Source organism: Daucus carota, chromosome 6, assembly GCF_001625215.2.
Source record: "Daucus carota subsp. sativus chromosome 6, DH1 v3.0, whole genome shotgun sequence".
Classification (NCBI taxonomy): domain Eukaryota; kingdom Viridiplantae; phylum Streptophyta; class Magnoliopsida; order Apiales; family Apiaceae; genus Daucus; species Daucus carota.
The window spans coordinates 34,082,754-34,100,231 of NC_030386.2; the positions used below are offsets into that span (position 1 = coordinate 34,082,754).

The 17,478-nt window shown below is 33.8% G+C and overlaps 3 protein-coding genes across 4 annotated transcripts; 2 read left to right on the plus strand and 1 right to left on the minus strand.

Moving 5' to 3' along the window:
* Positions 1-891: 891 nt before the first annotated feature.
* Positions 892-2,488, plus strand: LOC108226997 (transcription factor ORG2). The gene is made up of 3 exons (XM_017401992.2): positions 892-1,565; positions 1,658-2,011; positions 2,147-2,488. The coding sequence occupies exons 1-3, from the start codon at positions 1,272-1,274 to the stop codon at positions 2,231-2,233; spliced, it is 735 nt and encodes a 244-aa protein (XP_017257481.1). The 5' UTR covers positions 892-1,271; the 3' UTR covers positions 2,234-2,488.
* A 653-nt stretch (positions 2,489-3,141) lies between these two features.
* LOC108226655 (amino acid transporter AVT1A) lies at positions 3,142-10,485 on the minus strand. 2 transcript variants are annotated; one of them, XM_017401647.2, is made up of 11 exons: positions 10,205-10,485; positions 8,923-9,203; positions 8,490-8,704; positions 8,013-8,036; positions 7,745-7,925; positions 7,419-7,638; positions 7,163-7,298; positions 6,716-6,881; positions 6,496-6,539; positions 4,792-4,854; positions 3,142-3,613 (listed from the first exon to the last, which is right to left on the minus strand). In XM_017401647.2, exons 1-11 carry the CDS (start codon positions 10,408-10,410, stop codon positions 3,521-3,523), a joined length of 1,629 nt encoding a protein of 542 aa, XP_017257136.1. In that variant the 5' UTR covers positions 10,411-10,485; the 3' UTR covers positions 3,142-3,520. The 2 variants fall into 2 exon arrangements, 1 of the variants encoding a protein (XP_017257136.1); XR_010284180.1 differs by having other exon boundaries at positions 3,581-3,613; positions 6,716-6,823.
* A 1,896-nt stretch (positions 10,486-12,381) lies between these two features.
* On the plus strand, positions 12,382-15,716 carry LOC108226821 (phosphatidylinositol 4-phosphate 5-kinase 4). Its single transcript, XM_064079104.1, has 8 exons — positions 12,382-13,581; positions 13,663-13,830; positions 13,930-14,095; positions 14,186-14,302; positions 14,386-14,579; positions 14,698-14,813; positions 14,916-14,994; positions 15,090-15,716. Exons 1-8 carry the CDS (start codon positions 12,455-12,457, stop codon positions 15,379-15,381), a joined length of 2,259 nt encoding a protein of 752 aa, XP_063935174.1. The 5' UTR covers positions 12,382-12,454; the 3' UTR covers positions 15,382-15,716.
* Positions 15,717-17,478: the final 1,762 nt, after the last annotated feature.

Here is a 17,478-nt window from a genome sequence, read left to right on the forward strand (position 1 = left end):
TGGGACGGAGGGAGTATAGTTTATGCAATTTGATGTTATCAAAAATTATAAATTAATTTTTCACGCATCGGATCGGATCATGAATAATTCAACAGGCTCGATTCATATCACGTTACTGATTAGTAGTAATGCTAGTGGTTAACAGGATTAGAAAATAATTAGACAATGCGAGAAGAGGATACTGCAAATCAGATCAACAGTATTCATTATACTTTAATAGTGTATCCTAATTAGGTTTAAGGGCACCTAAAGCACAAGCGAAAGTGTGGATCTATGTGCCAAGTCCTTTGGGGTCCTTTGAAAGCATGAACTCAGCACGTGCCTTTCTACATTAATGTGTGATTTAAGGTAACATAATTGTGTTCAGCGTGTGCCTTCAATCCTCAAGACTACTTGTACCTATATATCCTACTTCCAATAAGAGCGTACTAATTGATATAGATAATTAAATTAAAATGTAAAAGGTATCAATCTGTGATTTACTTCATATTTCGCATATTTCGTTAGATTTCTTTAAATTAGCTAGGTTCGTATCATGATCTTCTGCTCTACTTTATTGGATTGTAGAATCTTCGGAGACAATTATATGTTGCATGTCTTGCATTGTTAATCAACTTTTTGCAGCTTATTATCTGTATTATTATTCTCCGACAGCAATTTTAAATTTAAGGGAAAAGTCATTACCAATAAGAGAGAAATAAAACTGGAATAAAAAATAAAACAAAGTGATGCACATCTTAGACTACATAAAATGATTGCCGGTGGGTGATCTGAATCGGTGGAAATTAGACTATTATAATAAAAATCGGTGGAGATTAAATTGTTACGATTAATATGCAATAATTAATCTTCAAAATATATATACCAGCATGTATTCAAAAACCTGAACATTCTTATGCTAATTTTATACACTACATCCAAATTAGAATAAATTACAGGCAGAAAGCATATGCTAATTTCAACGTCTATAGATAAACTTCATCTAAATATGCAAATCCTCGGAGGGCCATCTGAATCTTCGATTTCGTAAGCTGAGTGCTACTAGCGTCTAGCGTTGTCATTTTCTTCTCATCTTAGACAAACTAGTTTAATATTTACTTAAGCGTCAACATGTTGATGTTAATAGCAGCAGCACTCACTATAAAGAGTCCTAACACACATTTAAGTTATGATCAGCTCTCAGCCCTATCAGTTGAACTTAATTAGTAGAACTTAATTAGTATACATAGTACTGTTCTTTCCTGCAAGTTATAGAAACAAAGCCTGCCAAAATGTTATCTCTTTCTCCATCTTTATTTCAGACCTTTGGATGGCCGATCGAGGACCCGGTGATCAACCATGACTACAACAATTTCTATGCAGACGCAGAAATCCAAAACTCAATTCTTCACTTCCCCTCTACACTTGATGCACAGCCACAAGTTGCGAACGGAGATTCTTCGGCTTTTGAGCCGACTGCAGTAGTGAAGAAGATTAATCATAATGCAAACGAACGTGATCGTCGAAAGAAAATGAACAGCTTGTATTCTTCTCTTCGTTCACTACTCCCAGCTTCTCATCAAGCGGTATGAACTATTAATTTAAATTGCTTATATTACACTTGCGGCATTTTTCAAATAGTACAAGTACTGAAGCAGGTTTTTTGATATTACGACAGAAAAAGCTAAGCATTCCGAACACAGTATCGCGGGTGCTGAAATACATCCCTGAGCTGCAGAATGAAATAGAGAGACTGGCTCGGAAAAAAGAGGCTTTATCAGCAAAGATCTTGAAACAAGGGGAGCTATTTCAATATGAAAATCAGAGAAACAAAAGCATTCGAGGTAGCTTATCCACTGTTTCCGCAAGTTTGATAGGAGATAAACAAGTAACAATTCAGATATCAACGTTGAATGCGGATATGAGACTACAATCCGAGGCTTTAGAGTTTGTGGAGAAGGATGGGTTTGAATTGGTAAATGCATCTTTCAGCTCTTTCGGGGAGAGAGCTTTCTATAACTTGCATCTTCAGGTATTTTCTTGCAGTACTTTTTATACGAATCTGTTAAGTGTACAAGTTTTAGTAACATATCTTCTTTAAGTAAAAGCTATCAATTAATTCATCGCAATTAGTATACTAATTGCACTTTCGAATTTCTATATATAGGTGCAAAGGCCTCTGCAGGTAACGGAGATCGAGTCATTGCGGGTAAAACTGTCAACTTTGTGCCACAAGTGGGAGGACCAAGTTTAAGGAACATCGGTTTCCTTTCAGAAAATATGACTTTACGTTTCATAAGAACCAAGCTTACAAATCCGGAATTAGGCATGGAAAGAATACGCGGAAATATTGAAAATCCCTTCAATTTAGTTTTTTGTTTTCTGAAAATTCGGAGTAATTTTTGCTAAGTTTGTTATATTTTGGTGCAGAACGTCGTCTCTATTTTTTTTATATTTCACGAAGATTTAATTTAAATTTTTTGTTGTATATATAGGGGTGAATTCTGGTACAAACTTGCAAATCTATAAATTTTGTACGTTCAACACAAATATAATTTGAGTTCAACATTTTTTTTAACATATTTTGTTGAACATCGATTAAAATTGTGTTGGAGAAATACATAAACTAATTTTTTAATGTAAGAACTAAGTTAAACGTATTATATAACTAATATTTATGTTTTTAGACCCTACTCAAATCTCAGAGGTATAGTTTAAGCCACAATGATAATTAGTGTTCTACACTCGATGTTGAATCCCGGTTATAAATGTGTTGAATGCACGATTTATTTATGCGTTATTTTTAAAAATTGTGATGTTTTTTTTGAAAAATTTTCAACATGGATATTTTATATAACTAAGGATTAACACGATGGAAGGATTTACAATTTAGGCCAACACGAGTTTGCTGTCTGAGGTTATAGATATTCTTGAGAAGGGTTTAGTTTTGTGAATGCATCTTTCAATTCTTTCAGGGAGAGTGACGAATAGTGTTAATATATACTAGCTACATGCACTAATTTTGGATTTGTTGTTTAATGGGGGCAAAGGGGAGACCGAGTACTGGAGATTGAGATATTGAGGAGAATTAAAACTCTCAACTCTATGTGACAAGTGGAATTGAAGACTGAATTCATTCAACTTCGATTTCAATTTTAGCTAAATCATTAAGCAGTAAATTCGCATTAATCAAGGAATAAAGATAATTATGTTCATACAAAAACCTAGTAAAAGACACAGTAAAAATTTACCCAAGTTGCATGACTGAGAGCTACTTTTACTTCTATTTTCCTAAAACAATCAAGTAAGTATTACGGAAACATAAAACTTTTAAAGCAAAATTGGATACAATGCAGTTACCTACATCACTGATTAATGGTGTGATTAGTAGGTCAGATCCACCAAAACTTAACCCTGATGTGCAGTTCTAATAAAAAAAGGGTCATCAGTAGTGAGAATAATTTGATAACTGAAAATGCAATATCTTGAAGAGTCCCCAGAGAACCACTACTATAGTGCCAATGCATGCCTCAACTGAATATCAGAACTCATGTAGAAGATTTGACACTGAAGAATATGTTCCCGAGGCGGCACATACGACCCCCAATCCAATTATTACAATACTGAGAACAATCTGAAACAAAACAGTTTTAGCCAATCGATAAAACAGTTAATAGATATATCTCTGAAAATAATATATTAAAGACAATAAACACTTTGCAAGAATTAGTTGTAGAGAACAGATGACAAACACAAGCGGGCATCATCTTTCTTAGCATGTGCAACAACCATTCAAAAAGTGAAAATAACATGTCACCAGAAAGAACAAGTGTTACATATATTGACGACTGCTCAAGTAGAAATCATATTCTACTCATATTGACTAATGAATTAATATATCATTGTTATTAAAACTAACTGAAAACACTCTCTGGATTTTTCTTTATCATGCACACAAGCAAGAAGCTTGAAGGAAATTGCAGCAGAACCACTCACAAAAAAAAAAAGGATCTCCTTCATAGCTTCTGACTTCAAGTCATTCGATAAAAAGCCTACCAAAGCTGTTCTCAAGAAAGATTAATGGCAAGGAACAGGGTCAGCTATGATATTGGAGTCTCGAGAACCTCAACGAGGATGAAATATGTTAAATATTCCACTTTTTATACATCTCTTAAGATTATTGGATCAGAAAAATTTCTCATAATACTAAATTTCTAATATAGTCCTCATGAGGATTAATATAATGTCACTCTCTGGCAGTGAATTGCCTGATGTGCAGTGTTGGAACACTGCACTAAATTGCTTGTTATGCAAGTGATATAGCAAGATTAACAAATATATATTTAGCCGTGAAATTGGAGTCTCTGAGTTTGAAGCCTGGATGTTCTACCTAATGGTTATAGTTGTATACACACATATTGTACTTGCATATATTAGTTCCACTCAAATCAGTACTAATAGAATGAAATATCATATATATTTATGTGTACTTAAAAACATGTTTTTAAGAATTCAAATATAAAAAGGGGCACTAGCATCATTAAATTACTACATCTTACATTTTAAAGTACCATAAACATAGATTGGTAGGGTTAAACACGACCAGAGATGGCCACTATTCTAAAAGGTTTACATAGTTAGTTGCCCATACAAGTGTAAAGCTGTTGGTTGATTATGCATGATAAAAATATTAAACCCTTTTTACACTGAAGTTAACTATCAGTAGGTTCGCTGTTTCACCAAATCCTTAAAAAGCACAATATGTATCATCCTCATAGAATGAGATGTAGAGCAAAATGAAGCTATGGTTACCTGTGCTGTTGTGGCCTTCTTCCCTATAATCTTTAGGAAACACGCAGAAGGCAGTATCACAGCCTGCATCAATGCATTAAACACAATTGACTATGTCGATATATATAAGCCTCAAAATTCACAAGAAGTTTGCTGAATAAATAAAAAAAATATTCATCAAAGTAAAAGGAAGAATTCGAGGAAGGAGCTCTGTGCAGTCCTGTGAAGATCATAACTCAAGAAGAAGTGCAAGAGTCGATGGTAAAGCGCACTTCGAATTCTCAATAGAAAGCGAGTTTTTTCTTTTTTGCAAAAAATAAAACTTCAAATAGAATTTTAGTGTAGTTTTAGTTTACTTACTGAAACTAGTTTATTGCCGGTTATAGAAAAGAGAGGAGGAAGCTGAGAAAGTACAGTAAATGAGACTAGGCTTCTGTTTTTTTGTTTATTCTTAATTAAGGGCAATCTAATCTTCCAGTGTAAACTCACTAAATTTTTTCCACAATTTTCATGATACTGAGTCAGGATGCTAATCAGAAAGGAACTCTACATTTAATATGTTTGCAGTAAATAAATCGGGGATAGAGACAATAATCATGGAACCTAGATGACTAAGAAAATTACGGCAGAAGGATGCTCTATGTTAAGTAAAGCACTAAAGCATCAATGTTGAATGTTGATAGAATTGTGATAAATTTTTTCAATTAATTCAAGAACGTGGATCCCATATATCAGAAAACCAGATTGGATGAAACTATTGAGGTATTATATGATTGTTGTTTTTCTCTTTTATTCTCTTGTCATTTGAAATAATCATATTTTACGATTAGAGAGAACAATTCTGTTCTTTCTTTCTTAAAGGGTCTGATGGGAAATGTTTAATATCACACCACATTTATGGTTGCATTATGACGGCCAAAAGCATCACTAAATGATTGCATCCTTTTAAGTTCTGCCTCCTATATGTTTTTAAAAATTGGGAGAGACATTCCAATGGTGCACCAAAATAGTGTGCATAACCCCCTTCTCCTCTCAGAATTATGCAAACAGGTTCCATTGTAGAATTGTCTACTACAAAATAAAATACATTGATAACTGGAAAATCTGTAATTGCCATTACTGAAGCTATAAATAATATTAGGCTAAGGGTACTCTGTTAAAAGTTTTACTAAAAGAGTGTATCTGCTAGGCTACGCCAAGCATCCTACAATGCAAATTAGAAAAAAATTATAAAAAATTATATGATGTTTCATAACATAGTGAGCAAAAACTACAATTTCTATTTAATGAAAGTTGGTGTGAAGACAAGCTAGAATGTTACTCTAACACATACAGTCCTCCACATTCCAGAAAGCAACATCATTGCAATTAATATCGAAGATTCAGACTGTCGGTAAAAGGATGACAGGATATCAGTAATTAAGATATTTTCAGTTAATAAAAAGCAGATATAGTATATGGATGCTTAATTCATATTATTAGTTTTATGTAATTCAGGCACTAATTTAAAGGCTAAAGAGCCATTCCCCGTATAATTTTACTCTCTACACAAGTAAAAATAATATCATTCACACAGTTATAACAGAACCCATATAACAAGTTAAATACGAGTTTTCTTAGTCTAGAGGATAAATTAACAAGAATATATCTCAGCAGATTGTTACAGAAATTTTTATCTATTTACAGTTAAAAGAATACAAACTTAAATTCAGATATAGAAGATACCATAAGTACGCTCATCAATGAGCCTATTAATGCCATTACAATCCCTGCAAATGCGAAACAATGAGATATTTCTGTCAGTTTTTATATTATATAAGCTTCGAGGCGGAACAACATTTACAGTTACCAAAATAATTAACTCCTACATGCAGCTCACGAAGGAGTAGAAGTAGAAACTACAGTAAAACAGAAAGGGAATAAAATGAAATATCACAGAATTTACCGAAAAAAGGAAGAACAAAAGCAACGGCAAGTGCTGATACGACAATAGTTGTTCGCAGAAGAATGAAGCACCATAAACTTTCACACAATGCGGGAGGTAGCAGTTCTTCTATACTTAGCGCCAAGGGGTTTATAAACAGAGCGAATTTGGTGAGTGGTATGATTACCTAGCTCAAATACAAATTTATACAAAATTTAAGTGATGTTAAAAACAATACACGCCTTTTAGCAAAAACCAACAATTTTTAGCAAGATATTGGTTTGAAGGCAATACAGAATTTTACAGAAAATGCAGATGATTTTTTTTTTTGCTAGATAGAAAATGCATATAATTCCTTTTAAATAAAAAAGGTACTTGTAATACTAAGCATGAAGACATAAAACATAGGTGGTCATATTAGTAAATTACAAAGTGAGTATGACGGCTAATTAATAGTCTTATACTCACTATTGTCCACAATGCAACTTTCGAAGCAGCATAATTTGATGGCATGTTTAAAGTTATCTGGGACAATGTTCCTTCACCAAACATGAGAAACCCCATTACAGCAGCTCCTCCATACATCAATATGCACAACATAAAACTGCAAGACAACAAAATAATTAGATTTATCGACACAGATACATTAAAGCAATGTATATACAATTCTTTAGAGAAACGTTAACAAAAATAAGTATGTCACACGGAAGAGAACTTTCTGTACCATATCATTAGTGCCTTCGTAAACTTGGTTTTATCAGCCATTGAGTGATAGATATTTGGGAATACCGAATGTCCTGAATAGCAAAACCCATATACACCAAGTGCAAAAGGAACTCCACCCCAGTCCATAACTGGACCACTATAGTGAAATCCAACGTTATGTACTGTTCCAAGCAGAAGCATACAAAGGACTATAGTCATAGTCGCAATGACTCCACCAGCTGCAAAATGACGATGTACATTTAGATAAAAGCATGTGAAGTCCTCCGACTCCCAAATAACTTGGGATATCAAAAAAGATAGAAGTAGATAGGGGCGAAAAATCACCTGAAAGATAGGATACCAACCGAAGATCTTTCATACAAACAGTTGGTAGGATAACAAGGACAACAAGAATTGCAAAGAAATGTGTAGAGTCCAGCTGAAGACCAGACCAATCGATGTGCGTTCCTGGAAATAGCTTGGTAAGATTGTCTGCTTCCATAATAATGAATTCCACAGTAGATGTCTGTAATAATGCAAAATGGTTAGTAAGATTCGATACTCATAATCATCCAAACAAACTTTAGCAAGTCCAGATTCAGTAATAACTTACATAGAGCTCTGCATACAAAATAATCTGCAACCAGATAAAATGATCAAATTAGAGTAGGCAAATAACTCTAATCAGAAGATTAAGCAGGGCAAAGCTAAACACACAGTTGAAACTATTTCAGGGGATTTTGAGAAAGGTAGAAATAGAAGCATAAAGTATCTTATACCTCCTTAATCAACTTTATCTCAAAATATTACGTGAATCAATATATAATGACAGGATAAGGTGTCACTGCAAAATTTATCGGCTGTGTTCTAATGGTTCACGAGCATAAACTTAAGATTTTATTTTCTCTTTTTACATGTGATCTATAATATTAATAATATATTTTAGAATATAATGTTATCTGATTGAGGATGACATGACAGAAAGCAAGCCGTTATTAATATGACTGGAAGGAGGCAAATCTTTTTAGTTAGGCTACATTACATATAATTAAGAATGATATAATTGCAGTGTGTAGAAAAAGAAACTTACTGCTACAATAATACGCCCATATTTCCCAAATGCAGCTTCTCCCATATCTGGAAAGGTATAAATACCTTCTCTACTCTCGAAGCAATATCTCATGAGAGATGCTGTATAACAACATACAGCTCCCAAGACAATAAGTATGGCCAAGCTAAACCAGCCAGCTTCTTTCAATGCATAAGGCGTTGAAAGAAGGCCAATTCCAGCCAGTGCATTTAAACCTGGGACATAACAACATAAGTTTAAAAGAGATGTCAAACAGTTCTAAAAGATATAAAATAATAATAAATAAATTGATTGTAAAACATTATTGTTATTCCAGTTAAGCAGCATGTTTTTTCATTTCACATGCATATATTTTCTGTGTTGCATACTAATGAAAATACAGCTAGCAACAGTGATTAGTCAACTGTTTCAAGATATTCTGCTGGAAGCTTACCATTGAAGAGGGTCTGCAGAAAGGTACATCCCTGGCTAATTGGAAGTTCTCCAGCATGTTTCCTATGCATTGACGTCATGCATAAACATGACGTTTGCGATTGCAATATCCTGCATTGGTCTACCTTATTCTTTTCTAGATCTGACAGCAACGGAGCTCTCTCATCCAAGTCAAAATTACTCTGGTTATCCATATCGCCGCCTGTAAAACTGCTATTAAATGCATCTCGAAAGGATCCAAATCCTGGTGCTGCAGAGATTGTGTAAGCATCAATAGATTCCCTGAAAACAAAATGAGAAAAAAAATGATTAATAGTAATCTTGGAAGTAATGATCGATTATCCAATGCTTCATGGAATAGAATGGCTATTAGCATTTGTGAAACTACACATCACGACATCACAAACTAAGAAGGCCTGTATTTATCTAGTAATTATTTTAGCGACATTTACCATGATTATCATGGCACACAACTAGTCTCGATGCTGGAAAACCTTCGAGAAGACTAGCTTACAAGTTGCAAAAAAGTCGACGACTTGTATAAGTACATATACATGTACACACACACTACATCTAATATATAATATAGAGAAACACATCAATTTCAAAACTTATAACAGAACAATAGTTTCAAAAGGAGGATATTTTACTACATAAGAACATTCTAATACCATCTATTAAGCAAATCCAAACAACTAAAAAATATAACTGATGACGAAAAAATCAAGCAAAGTCATCCATCTCAATATCATGCTCATGTTTATCTCATTCTCAAATCTCAGGTGTTGTCCTTGGTTAGATAAGGCGACAGAACCTACACCACTATCATAGTTATCACGGCACCAGGTCGAGTACCTTCTCCAAGACTAGTCAACCACTAGTCGTCTTCATGATAACCACGATATTTACCCAAAAAATGATCAAAATGGTCTACATTTATCTCGTATTACATCAGAGAGTATATACTTTTCTCTAGAAAGTTCATTTCTAGTAAAAACAGTTTGGAAACCTAAATCAAATTTAGTATCAGCCACAGCCACCAAGACGCAACATCCACAATCTAATACACATATCACACAATCTCATAATGCTATTCGACCAAAACTAGTCTGAAATCCCATCACTTAATGCCAAGATTCACACAAGAAAGCATCTAATTATCTGTCCATTGAGAAACAAAACCAGATAAATTATACAAACAAGGGTTTTAACTTTGAAGTGAGAGCATAAAAAACCACAACTAGTTATAAATGAGAAATAGAATAGAGAAAGAAGATATATACTTGTAACTCTGAGGCCACTGAGAAGAAGTGAATTCGCCAACGTCACGTTCGTTATCGGCAACATCAGCAACGGCACAGCCGGGTCCCACAGAAACATCGTCAAAATCGAGGGAGTAATCATCAGTCTCTGCATTCGTGTCTGCAGCATCACTGTCCAGAAAAAACTCAACATCCTGGTCTTTGTTGTCAGTGACCGCCGCCGACATGTTTGAGTTGATATAGCTGCGGCTGTAGGAGAGAATCGCGGTGAGAAAAATTAGGGGAGGCTGTCTTCGATGTAATGTAATAATACCTACACAACTACGCTACATATATGTGCCTCGCGTATCATGAAGGTGGCTATTGGTCACATGACAAATACTGTTTATTTACGTTTCTATCCTTAATAACTAATTTCTTACAGTATTTTATTATTACTGTGACGTTATGTAAGTTATTTTTGATAGATTATCAAAATCTTAATTTCAGGTTCCTGATGTATTAAGGTGTAATTTTATAAAGCCTAGTAACTAATGGTAATTTCTTGCTCGTGATTGTGACTATTATACTTTAGATTAATAATTTTTTAGAATTGTTAAAATATTTTTAAGCATATTTTTTTGTTATTTTCTGATATTATTGATTTCATCCTAAACACTAAGTATGTGTGAATAAATATTAGAATTCGATGTCCATCTCAGGTGAATCGGGATCTAAGATGAGGCAGAAAAGCGTAGTTGATGGACATATTGTTTTATCATTTCGTGATGAGGGTCGGAAGAAGACAAATGAGCAGAAACATGAATATTATAAAAAATAATTGGATTTAATGTTGGATTCAATATTTGAGTACATGCATTATGATTTAATATCCCTCGTCTATTTTAATTATGTGTGAAGATTGTTATAATTTTATCATAAATATTGAGTCATATTAATTGAACTGAAACTTATTTTCAAAGGAAACGTTTTTTTGTAAGATCCAATATACACGATGTAAATCTAACTTTCGATTCACTGAGATATGGATGATTCGGGAATCCTTTTCTCGAGAATATATGCAATTCTTATTAGTGTATGGACATAGATTCAATTTTAGTGAAAGAATAAAATGAAAAACCTAACAATACATCTTCACATACCAAGAACTACGATATTAATTAGATGATTATTTTATTTTATTTTTATCAATTTTATATAAAAAGATCCCCTCTAGATGTTATCAGAGGTTAAGTGTGTAGCTAAATTTTGTTTTAATTTATAAATATAAACTAACTATTTATAATATATTATTATTATCATTATTGTTATTATTATTTTTTAACGTAGGAACCCATGACCGCTACTCCCTACGTTAATCCACGAGCTCACGCAATAGTGTGCCATTTATTATTAGTTTTAACTAGTTTTTTTTTTTTTTTTTTGAGTAAAAATTAGTTTTAACTAGTTAGTAATGTAATTGATGTTTTTAATAACAAAAAATATATACTTTGGACTATTCTTTTATGTAAGATTATTCGAAGGTATTAATAATTAATTTTGAGTTTCGTTCATTTTTCAGCTACACTATAAGTTTAATTAAATTTTTTTTATCAAAAAATGAAATCAAACAATTTTTAAAAATTATTTTACCTTAAGGTAACGGAGTTTCAGTCGATTTCTCTTCCTGATAAAAAAGTCTCGGTTGATTTCCCCTCTTACTCTCTTAGTATGGACACCTGAGAAAAAAATAAATTAACATCATTTCTTCTTCGTGATAGCAACAAATATAAGATCCATATTCTTGTTACTATGAAATAGTTGTTTAAATATATGAAACATAAATTTTGCTAAACCTTCAAATGACCAGGAGGGAAGCTTATACATAAGATAACATTTTACTTACATTTTTTTGGGTGTACTACATAACTACAATAAACAAATTACATACAGACTCCAACTCTGCCGTTCCATATGTGTTCTTACCTTAATTTTAGGACTTACATATGTACTAGTCCATGTCACAGAAGCCAAACAAAAAATTATGGTCCATAATTTTGACACAAAAAGAAGCAAAAAGATTTTTGATTTGCTTGTTTAGCTGGCTGTCCTTTCATTTCCAAACACACGCATTGAACAAAGATCTAGATCCTTAATTTCATTGCATATATGGTTAATATGCATGTCACCATATCGATTCTTGATCATTACACAGAACGGATGGAGGAGAACATGTTTAATGAAAGCGAAAAATGGAGATTTAATGAAGTTTGATTTTACTGTAATTTCGTCATGAAGGCGTGGGAAGCAACAGTGCGGAAAACACAGGCCGCAGCTAAGAAACGAGCCAACAATATTTTCGGGACAGCATATGTGCCTCATGCCAGTGACGACGAAGGTGAGCGCCATGAAGAAAATGTGATAGAAAACCAGAGCATTGGAGAAGTTTATGACGCTGAGAGATTTTTGTCTAATGGTGATTGCTACAAGGGTCAATGGGCCGATAATTTCCCACATGGACATGGGAAATATTGGTGGACAGATGGGTGTATGTATGTTGGTGACTGGCATAGAGGCAAGACTAATGGAAGAGGCTTGTTCAGCTGGCCTACAGGGGCTGTTTATGAGGGTGAATTTAAGAATGGATATATGGATGGTGCAGGGACTTATTCGGGACCGCATGGAGACATGTATAAGGGCAATTGGGTGATGAACTTGAAGCATGGGTATGGCGTGAAAGGGTACTCGAATGGAGATTCCTACGATGGAGAATGGTGCAGAGGAATGCAGGATGGGCAGGGGACTTATAAGTGGAAAAATGGGAATTATTATGTCGGACAATGGAAGAATGGAATGTTTAGTGGAAAAGGGAAAATGCATTGGAGAGATGGGGATAGGTATGATGGGTATTGGGAAGATGGCTTGCCTAAAGGAAATGGAACATATAAATGGGGTGATGGAAGTTTTTATGTAGGGAATTGGAGTATGGATCCTAAGGATCAAAGTGGGAGTTATTATCCATGTGGCTCGATGTTGGTTGATGGAAATTTTGATTGGGATCCTCAGGAGGTATATAATGTTCGATTGAAAGCATGTAGGGTTTGTCCTGGGGAGAAAGTTCCAGTTTTGCCATCTCAAAAGAAGTTGGCTGTTTGGAGATCATCTAAAGGTGCTGATCCAAATGTCAGGCCTAGGAGAATGTCGGTCGATGGAAGAATCGAGGCTGGTGCCAATAAAGATTTGAGTCCTTTTGATAGAAGTCGCAGGGGGTCAAGGGAGGATGTTTCTTTGGCTCTTGATGATTTGGGCACAAGAGGTAGTCCTATAAGGATACCAAAAGTTGTGAAGAAACAAGGGGAAACAATCTCTAAAGGCCATAAAAATTATGAGTTAATGCTTAATTTACAGTTGGGAATTAGGTATGATTATGTATGCACATTGTTTTATTTGTAAAGATTCTGTTTCTTTTTATAAACCTTTTTTGCATCTTTTCTGCATAGGCATTCTGTAGGAAGACCGGGTCCACCTCCATCGCTAGATTTAAAGCCTTCGGCATTTGATCCAAAGGAGAAAGTCTGGACAAGGTTTCCTCCAGAGGGATCAAAACACACCCCACCACACCAATCTTGTGAGTTTAGATGGAAAGATTACTGTCCATTAGTTTTCAGGTGATCCTCAACTGTTTGTTTATGGTTCTTTTCAAGATCTTATGCATGTAATCAGTTGTCATATTTTTCTCTGATTGTATATATTGTGTACTTCATCAGGACTTTAAGAAAGTTGTTCAAGATAGATGCAGCTGATTATATGTTATCTATATGTGGGAACGATGCCCTTAGGGAACTCTCCTCTCCAGGGAAAAGTGGAAGCTTTTTTTACTTGACTAATGATGATCGATACATGATCAAAACAATGAAAAAGGCTGAAGCAAAAGTAAGCTGCCCTTCTTATAATGCATATGAAACTGATGCAATCACTTTTTGATGAAAAATTTCTGCGGTCTAATTTTCTTGTTGTATTTAGGTCCTCATAAGGATGCTCTCGGCATATTATAATCATGTACGTGCATACCAGAATACTCTGGTTACCAAATACTTTGGACTGCATTGTGTACGACTAAATGGATCAGCACAGAAGAAGGTAATATTAAGAGGAGTATCCTAGTATGATTTTGGTTTGGCCTTTTTACAACTCTTGACAAACTGAAACTATGTATAATTTAGGTACGCTTCATTATCATGGGAAATCTCTTCTGTTCAGAATACACAATTCATAGACGATTTGATTTGAAAGGATCATCTCTTGGACGTAGCACTGATAAGCCTGAGGCAGAGTTGGATGCTAACACAATTCTCAAAGATCTTGATCTGAATTTTCTGTTTCGACTACAGAAAACATGGTTTCAAGAATTCAGAAGGTTTGATGTCACTTCCCTTCTCTTTTCAGCATATAATATACTCTCAAACTGACCCTCTTAATAGTAACATTTTGATCTTTATTTTGCTTGTAAATGAAGTTCAATGTTGTTATACCAGGCAAGTGGATAGGGATTGTGACTTTCTTGAGCAAGAGAGGATAATGGACTACAGCCTTCTAGTTGGTCTTCACTTCAGAGAACCTAACGTTGATGCTGATCTCATCCCCGCAGGAGGTAGAACGCCTACTAGTTTCTACTTGTCCTTATTTTTACAATATTAAAATGTTGAATTTTAGTTTCTAAGCCGAGTATTACAATGCTATGTCTTTTGTGTAGCTAATGGTGATTCAGACGCAGAATCTGCCCCTCGTCTTTCAAGAGCAGACATGGATAAACTTCTTTTAGACCCTGCAGGGTACACATCTATATCCATCTACGTATCATATGTTACTTTGTTTTAACAAATACATGATATATAAGTGCTAACGTATGTCAAAATGAGAATGACAGGTGGTCTAGTATAAGGTTGGGGGTGAATATGCCAGCGAGAGTGGAGAGGACTGAAAGAAAGAGTGATTATTTTGAGGGTCAGCTAGTAGGAGAACCAACTGGAGAATACTATGATGTTGTCATGTTTTTTGGCATCATTGACATACTTCAAGACTATGACATTACCAAGAAACTCGAACATGCATACAAGTCCATGCAGTATGATCCCACTTCAATTTCAGCCGTTGATCCTAGACAATACGCTAAGAGATTTCGCGATTTTGTCCTCAAGATTTTTGTGGAAGATTCTTAATTATATAGATCACCTGAAGACCTAACTACATGTATATTCACAAGTTCAGTACTACAACAAAGCTTCACTCTTCAGCATATCGAGTCCAGGCTACTGATATCCTCTCTATATAGTTAATACTTTCTATACAGAGAGAAAAATATGGTTACCACATACAAAGAAGGGGAGTCTGCAACTGCAAGTAGACATTGTTAAGAATTTTAAAGCTCAGTACACTCAAACAGTGTTCCATCTGCGAAGTGCAATGCCAGAAACTGCATTTGTTGTAACATATGTATCAATTTTGTGAACTTCTATATACATATAATTGCTAAGATATTTTTTTGGATTTGATTGATGGCTATGCTTATGAAAAATCAATGTTCTGAAGTTAAAATTATATGTCAAGTATATAACATTGACAGAAATAATTATTTAGACAGGGAGGGTTATTAAACATAATACATTGATAAACTATGAACCAATATGAACAAACAAGTTCATATTTTATCATTACTTTAATCAGATTCCATAACCACGAATAAAGAAGCAATCATCATGCAAAAATGTCACATGACAATGAAGTTGGGTGAAAAGATTCATGTCATCTTCAGAGCATCTCCAGCTCGCAATCAAAGGGCCTGTCTGTCATGCCCTTGAGAGGACTGAATGGCTGGCTTTTCGAATTAAATAAATTAGAGAGCTTTGATGAAGAGTTATTTTGACCTCTCTTACCCTCAAATGTTTCATTTTTGTCGATAGCCTATACTAAAGTTGTCAAGGAGTACTGCTTAGAAGAGAGAACCAAAGCATATGCACCAGCAGTTTTGAGTAGAAGGCAAAGAGAACAGATAAAAAAGAGCATTATAAAAGTAGCAGTTATGTTAAAACGGATTGCATGCAATCTTATAGTTTAATGGCACTACTGATTTGCTCCTACTTTGAAATTGGAGAAGATCAATATATAGTTAATGATTCTAAGAATTAAATATCATTCGGAGTTTGGATGTTTAGGGATTTGCGGCAGTTGACTAATTAAATTAGGTGATAATTAGGTGAGATACAATAATTAATATATCAACAATGTTGTCCTACATTTAAATGGACACATTAATATTTCCTCTTAGGTATCAGAATTAAATATTACTACTACTCCCACTAACCACACATAGTTTATAGCATGCGACACCCCAGTACTCAAGTAGAGCTGATTGCTCATCTTAAGAAAGTAATTTGTGCGACAACGATTTACCAACTCCCGTTTCACACTCGCATTAGAATATGACTCGTTTTAATAAGACTTAATTACCAAAAAAACTATATAACTATTGTCTTTTTTTCAATTTAACCATAATAGTATATTTGTTATCGGATAATGCAAGTAACTTTAAAAAATTTTATTTTAAAAACCTAATTTCACTGGTTCATAACCATGGTTAAGTTAAAATTAAGATGAGTGCCACATATATTATCAAGTTATTAATTAAATTATTAGGTATGGATTTTTTTAATACTTTTACTATCTCATTAAGGGTTAAAATCCTAATTTACAATTTACACAAACACAGAGCGTACTAAAACTTATGTTTGAAGGCGACAATGTTAGTGTGATTTTTTGAAACCATCATCTATCATGTACTGTATATCGATTATTTTTCATGCGATTTATATTGATTTATATCGAATTGATAAATTTATTTAAGAAAAAATAGATTTTTTTGCTACCCAACTTATTGTGTATTTATAAATTAGTACTAAATTATGATTTTTTTTTTGCACTGATGTTAGGTTCGGATTTGATTATTAACACTATATTATTCTTTTTAGCATTATTAAAATATAGTGGTAGTTTGCCATATTTTGGTGATCTGATATGTGTCTATATCTTATTTGTAGTACTCTGTATGTGCTCTAACTAGTTTTCCTTGAATGATAGAGAGTTTGACACACATTTTAAGGCTTCTAGTTTCATAAATTATTTTATTATTTTATCTAAATAAAAATTTATCATTTGAATTTTTATACACAAAAAGAAAATGTAAATATAGCTGATTTTTGATGTATGCATAATAAATTATGTAAAATTTTAAAATAAAATTAAAAAAATTGATGTCTTTG

What these genes read in the sequence shown, in the direction of transcription:
- LOC108226821 (XM_064079104.1), top strand. Translation starts at nt 12,455, where the DNA reads ATGAAGGCGTGGGAAGCAACAGTGCGGAAAACACAGGCCGCAGCTAAG. An exon ending in TGAAAAAGGCTGAAGCAAAA is followed by an intron (nt 14,096 to 14,185) that starts GTAAGCTGCCCT and finishes TGTTGTATTTAG; the next exon opens with GTCCTCATAAGGATGCTCTC. An exon ending in ATGGATCAGCACAGAAGAAG is followed by an intron (nt 14,303 to 14,385) that starts GTAATATTAAGA and finishes TGTATAATTTAG; the next exon opens with GTACGCTTCATTATCATGGG.
- LOC108226997 (XM_017401992.2), top strand. Translation starts at nt 1,272, where the DNA reads ATGTTATCTCTTTCTCCATCTTTATTTCAGACCTTTGGATGGCCGATC. An exon ending in TCCCAGCTTCTCATCAAGCG is followed by an intron (nt 1,566 to 1,657) that starts GTATGAACTATT and finishes ATATTACGACAG; the next exon opens with AAAAAGCTAAGCATTCCGAA. An exon ending in TCTATAACTTGCATCTTCAG is followed by an intron (nt 2,012 to 2,146) that starts GTATTTTCTTGC and finishes TTCTATATATAG; the next exon opens with GTGCAAAGGCCTCTGCAGGT.
- LOC108226655 (XM_017401647.2), bottom strand. Translation starts at nt 10,410, where the DNA reads ATGTCGGCGGCGGTCACTGACAACAAAGACCAGGATGTTGAGTTTTTT. An exon ending in GTTGGTATCCTATCTTTCAG is followed by an intron (nt 7,639 to 7,744) that starts GTGATTTTTCGC and finishes GTCATTTTGCAG; the next exon opens with CTGGTGGAGTCATTGCGACT. An exon ending in AAGTTGCATTGTGGACAATA is followed by an intron (nt 6,882 to 7,162) that starts GTGAGTATAAGA and finishes TATTTGAGCTAG; the next exon opens with GTAATCATACCACTCACCAA.